This window comes from Apium graveolens, chromosome 2, assembly GCF_009905375.1.
Source record: "Apium graveolens cultivar Ventura chromosome 2, ASM990537v1, whole genome shotgun sequence".
NCBI lineage: Eukaryota > Viridiplantae > Streptophyta > Magnoliopsida > Apiales > Apiaceae > Apium > Apium graveolens.
In genome coordinates, this window is record NC_133648.1 from 228,972,666 (window position 1) to 228,979,246 (window position 6,581).

The window sequence follows — 6,581 nt, forward strand, 5'->3', positions numbered from 1 at the left end:
AATTACACGCAATATCTCAGATGTTACAGTCAGTACGGAGTTCCAGTTTCTTCCGCGTCAGGCTCCTCTGAGGTAGTTGTGTTAGACCAAAGTTATTCTGTTGAGTTGCTATATTAAGATAGTATTGTCAGGATTGTCTTTAGTAAATTGGTTTTCCGATGATTGTAACCTAAGTCATACTTAAACCTGGAAAAGATCTTGGAAAAAGGGGTTGTGTTTATATAATAATGTTGAGTTGGATTATGTTATGTAGTTATTATTGTTATTGATGATGTCAACTCCTAACTCCGGGGTTGAGGCCGTCACACAGGTTCCATGTCGGGCACTAAATCGATAAAAAACTCAATTTGACGGTCATGCGGCAATCCTGGAAGTTCGTCCGAAAATACATTGGGAAATTCGCTAACTATCGGGATACTATCTATATTCGGCGTTTCCTTAGATCTATCAATTACATGAGCCAAATACCCTTCACATCCTTGTCTTAACAACTTTTTCGCTTGAATCATCGTCAAAAATGTTTTAACTTGTCTCTGTCCATTAAACTCTACTTTCTTTCCTTGAGGGGACTTAAGAATTACTTTCTTCTTCTTACAATCTATCTGAGCACCATGCTCTACCAGCCAATCCATTCCTAATATAATGTCAAATTCTCTTAGTCGAAAAGGTATAAGGGAAGTAGGGAAACTATAGCCTGAAATCTCTACTTTACACCGGGGGCAAATACTTATAATAGATACTTGTTCTTGATTAGCCACAATGATAGATAGAGGTTCAAATAACAGTTCAATTTCACAATTTAACTTGCTAAAAAAAGATTCAAATATTAAAGATCTAGTAGCTCCAGAATCAAATAACACTTTAGCATTGACGTTGTTGACAGAAAGCGTACCTGCCACAACTTCAGAACTCTGAACAACATCCTTAATATTCATGTTGAATGTCCAGGCCTGAGCAGGATAAGAGGGAGGAAATACTGGAGTTGTAGATTCAGAAGGTTGATTTAAAGGTAGTTAAAGAATTGGAACAGAAGATGTCATTTTTGTATTGTAAGGGGCGGTTGTCAATTGCATCAACTTGTTGTTTCCGGGGGTCTTGCAATCCCTAGACACATGACCGGTTTTTCCACACTTGAAGCATGTAACAGGTGGCTTCGGGTTTCGGCACTCATTCGCATATTGACCTTTCGAATTGCACTTGTAACAAATGATGCCAGCCTTATTGCAGTTACCCATGTGTCTCTTGTTGCAGAATTTACACTACAGATTTGCTTATTGGGATCTTTGTCCACTTGGCCCTTGAATCCAATTCTTCTGACTCTTATTTTCACCCTTCTTAAAGCTTCAGGGTCCTCCCTGGTTCTGGAATCCAAACTTCTTGAAATTCCTTCCACTTTGGCTTCCTTGAGCCGATCCTTCACCATGGCTTCCAAACTTTATTTTCTTACTCCCTTTCTCCTTCAAATTTTGATCACTTTTTCCTTCAATTACCATCGCCTTCTGGACCACTTCAGCATATGTGGCCAATTCAAAAGCAGCCACTCTACTTCGTAGCCAAGGCTTCAATCCTTGTTGAAATATCTTCGCTCTCTTTTCATCCGTGTCCACATAATCTCCAACAAACCTAGCCAACTCAGTGAATTTCTTCTTGTACTCTCCTACAGTCATTCCTTCTTGCTTCAATTCAAAGAACTTCAATTCTATTTGAGTCTGCATATACCTCGGGAGATATTTGTCTAAGAAAATCTTCTTGAATCTACCCCAAGTGATAACTTCCTCTTATTCTAAAGCACGGGCTGACTCCCACTTAAAGTTGTTGCTGAAGGAGTTGTTGTTATTGAGCAAGGGTAACAGTTTGTTGGTGAAATATTTGCATGAGTTGAGCTAAATTGGGTGGTGGATCTTCATGATCCCCGGTATTGGTGTTGCGGGCTCTACGATGAGGCATGATTCTGAATGTAGACAAGAAAGGTTTATTCACATTTCAATTTTGCATAAACAAGTTATAATAAGGGTACATATCAAGTAATGGGGTCTTATTCAAGGGATATCTTAGGCAAAGATTAAACATGATCGAGTTCTAAAGGGATCAACAACAAAATTCTATATAAGCAAGTATATAGCATGGTAATGAGATGGCAATATTATAGAGATAAATAAAGTGCGAATTTAACATTAGTTCGAATGAAAAGTGCGAATAAAGTAAGAAGAAGAAGTAAAGTGCAAATAAAGTCTTCCCGAAACAATCTGGGTACAAGGTACAAATGGAAATTAAAGTACTAATCAACAACGATGTTAGAAACAAGTGGACTATATGATAATCTAAGAGGATGGTGGTGGGGGAACTGGGGCACGGAGACGACTAATCAATCGGCGGAGCTCGTCGGCAATGGTGGTAAGAGTGATATGACTCTCTCTCTCACGGTATGGAATCATCAATGTCAATCGGCCTTCAGCCATCTGGATGATCTCCTCAAGCCTAGCTATCAGTCGGGGTTGGCCGGGCTCATCGTTCGAGTTCTCGCAGTACAGCTGGTCCACCCTACGTCGAAGATTCGCGTTCTCGCCCTCCAGTCAATCAACCATCAATACCATATGCTCGTAAAGAGGGAATGGCACAGTAGAAGGGAATCCGGGAGTCGATGAGGATGATTCTGTTAGGAATATGTTGTGTACTTGATGATAAGCTAAACAAAACACCTTAGTAGATTTAACTTAGTGAATTTTGTAGCACCCGACGGATGATCAATTATAGTCCCGACGGATGATTCAATATAGTCCCGACGGATGACTAATTGATATCCACCGGGTGAGTAGCTTATGTAACAATAAGTACTGTAGCACATTTCTGCAAACAACTTTGTATAGATTCTGTAGTAGCTTATGAATCATGTAAACTGCTAGTAGATGTACAGAATAGGTTGATTAAATGTAAATACAAGATGTCTTGTAATTCTGCACAAATGAAATGGAGTCAAGTGATAAAAGGCTACCTGACGGATGATCAACAAAGCTACCCGATAGATGATCAACAAGGCTACTCGACGGATAACAAGCATGTACCCGACGGATGATCAATTTAAATATCTTTTGACAGTGACAACACAGTCACATGCGTCGAGTGTTTGTAAAAGGAATGTGGCAGCCTGTTTGGCAGGGTTTTGAGAATAAAGAAGCATTACCATTTCCATGCTATTATGAAGATATTCAAAGATGCTGGAATAGAGTAGTGAAGCAGCATGGAGTTAGACTTGATAGGTTTTGTTTTATTATCTTGTCTTATTATCATGTAAACTTGGTGATATATAAACTAAGTGTAGCAAGTAGAACAACAACAACAAAAACTAAGCAAACACATTTTCAGCAGAGAAACATCTGTAAGTTGTATTCTGTAGAATTTCTCTGTAGTTTGTTTTTTCACTTGTAAAGCAGCTGTGAGCTATTCAAGCTTCACAGGGTTATCTTGATATATATATATATATACATATCTGGTGGATACATTCAATTCCACCAGAAAGTTTTAAAGACCTGAGTTTTTATTACTTTATGTTTTATCAACTTAACTCTGTATTCCGCACTTTGCAAATCAAACAGTTAGATACAAATTGAGTTCGAACCATTTTTCATAAATCTCAAAAAAAAGCCAGAATTACATTCAACCCCCATTCTGTAATTCTTTTTGTATTGTTAGGGAATAACAATTGGTATCAGAGCAAGCTCTTGAAGTACAAAGAGTTTAAAGATCACAACAAAACAGCAAGATGAACAAGAAGGATGTTGGAGTCAAAATTCCATTTCTGGATAAAGACAATTATCATCACTGGAAGGTGAAGACTACATCTTCTTTCTCAAGATGAGGCCTATGTGGATTGCATAGAGAGAGGTCCTCATGAACCAATGACAGCTGCAACAGGGGATGAACCATCTGTTCCCAAGCTTAGGCATGAATGGTCAGATCCTGATATTGAGCAAATCAGGAAAGACAAGAAGGCCAAGAATATATTGTTCAATGGAGTTAATGGTGATATGTTTGATAACATCATTAACTGTAAAACAGCCAAGGAGGTTTGGGACACAATTCAGATTATCTGTGATGGTACTGAGCAAGTAAGGGAGAATAAGATGCAGCTGCTAATTCAGCAATATGAGCATTTTCATTGTGAAGATAGTGAGTCTCTCACTGACATTTTTAGTAGGTTTCAAAAACTACTAAACGCTCTGAAGTTGCATGGAAGAGTCTATCAGATAAAAGACTCCAATCTCAAGTTCCTTAGATCTCTTCCAAAGGAATGGAAACCAATGACAGTCTCATTGAGAAACTCTCAAGATTACACGGAGTTTACTTTGGAGAGACTGTATGGCATCCCGAAAAGTTATGAGCTTGAAATAGAGCAAGATGAGAGGATTGAGAAAGGAAAGAAGAAAGGAGGGTCCATAGCACTGGTTGTTGACTTGGAAAAGGAGAAGGAAGTGAAGGTAGAAGTTGTTGAATCTACTACAAAGGTCTGTGAAAACAAGGGCAAGGGGCTGGTATCTGAAAATGAAGATTCTTTGAGCCAATATGATATGGATGATATTGATGAACATCTTGCATTCCTTTCCAGAAGATTTTTCAAGTTCAAGTTCAAGAAGAACTTTGGAGTAGCTAAGCTAAATAGAAACATGGTGGATAAATCAAAATTCAAATGTTTCAAATGTGGCTTGGTAGGGCATTTTTCCAGTGAGGGTAGAAAGTCAGATTCCAGCAAGAAGAAGTTTGAGCATGTGGATTATAAACAGAAGTATTTTGAGTTGCTCAAACAAAAGTAAAGGGCTATTATTATACAAGAAAATGACTGGCCAGAAGATGGTTTGGATGAGGATGAAGATGTCAGTTATGTAAATCTAGCCCTAATGGCCAAATCTGATGAAACAGAAACAAGTTCTTCAAGTAATCAGGTAATCACCACTAACCTAGAACATTTATCTAAAGTTGAGTGTAATGATGCAATTAATGACATGTCTACAGAATTATATCATTTGTGTGTTACACTTAAGTCTCTCACTAAGGAAAATGCTAAAATCAAAGAAAACAATCTATTTTTAAGTGAGAGGAATAATGTGCTAGAGTCTCAGTTTATTGAATTTGAGAAATTGAGAATAGAATGAGATTCCTAAGGAGGAATTAACTAAGTCCTTGAAGAAAGAAGAGATTTTGAAGAAGCAACTTGAACGAGAACAGGAGGTGATTAAGGCATGGAAATCATCTAGAGATGTTCAAGCTCAAATCACCAAAGTTCAAGGTTTAGAGTCCTTTTGTGATGCAGCCTGGAAAAAAAGTAAGGAGAAGCTGGAATCCAATTTGGTTGAAGGATTGCTAACAGATGTGGACTCGACGGATGATGAGAGTCATCCGTCGGATAATCAAAATGATTATCCGTCGAGTGACACATCCTCATCCGTTGGCTGTGAGCAAACCTGTGAGCAAAGCCAAACTTGCCAAGTTAAATGAAAAGTATGGATCAGTTTCCAAAAATTTTGTTCCGGGAGAATCAAGTCAAGTGAAGAAGGAGAAGAAAGTGAATGTTGGTCATCTGTCTATCAAGCAATTGAATGACAGATTAGAAAAGATTGAGGTTAAAATAGAAACTAAAAAGAAAAACAATAGAAATGGGAAAGTAGGGATTAACAAACATAACAACTACACACCTGATAAATATGCTTCAAGAAAAATCTGTGTTAAGTGTGGTAGTGTTAATCATCTGTCTGTTAATTGCAAACTTGCTACGCCTACTCCTATATATGTACCATCTTCTTTTCCCAACATGAATGTCATGCCTTCTATGCCTATGAATTCTATGTCTGCACAGAATATGAATGCATAATTTGCTAATATGCCATTTGCACCTAATCCTTATTATGCTGCATTTAGTATGCCTCAAATGTCTTTTAGCATGCCTTACTAGAATAACATGTTTGCAAACAGCATGCCTTTTCCTGTTAATCAAAATGTGTATGATAATTCTGTTTTAATGACTGGTTTCAAACGTCCAACTCAGATGACTAAGGATGAATCTAATATTCGCAAGTGAAATGAGATCAAACCTAAGAAACAAAAGAAGAAAGCTAAAAGGCAGGACCCAAGGAAAGAATATGTGGTACTTGGATAGTGGTTGTTCAAGGCACATGACTGGAGATTCTACCCTGCTCACGGAGTTCAAAGAGAGAGCTGGCCCAAGTATTACTTTTGGAGATGACAGCAAGGGTTATACTGTGGGATATGGCTTGATTTCTAAAGATAATGTCATCATTGATGAGAATGCCTTAGTGGATGGTCACAAGCACATTTTTTGAGTATCAGCCAGCTTTGTGATAAAGGCAATTCAGTAACCTTCAATTCGAGTTCAAGAATTCTGTTATGAGAGCATTTTGTGAAGAGCATGGGATTATGCATATGTTTTCAGCAGCAAGAACTCCACAACAAAATAGAGTAGTGGAAAGAAAGAACAGATCACTTATTGAAGCTGCAAGGACAATGCTTGAAGAATCAAAGTTACCAACATACTTCTGGACTGAAGCTCTAAATACTGCATGCTACACTCA

The 6,581-nt window shown here is 38.0% G+C and overlaps 1 protein-coding gene across 1 annotated transcript; it reads right to left on the reverse strand.

The window, feature by feature from the left end:
• Positions 1-302: 302 nt before the first annotated feature.
• On the reverse strand, positions 303-935 carry LOC141697219 (uncharacterized). Its single transcript, XM_074501498.1, has one exon. It carries the CDS (start codon positions 933-935, stop codon positions 303-305), a length of 633 nt encoding a protein of 210 aa, XP_074357599.1.
• Between the last annotated feature and the right edge of the window lie 5,646 nt (positions 936-6,581).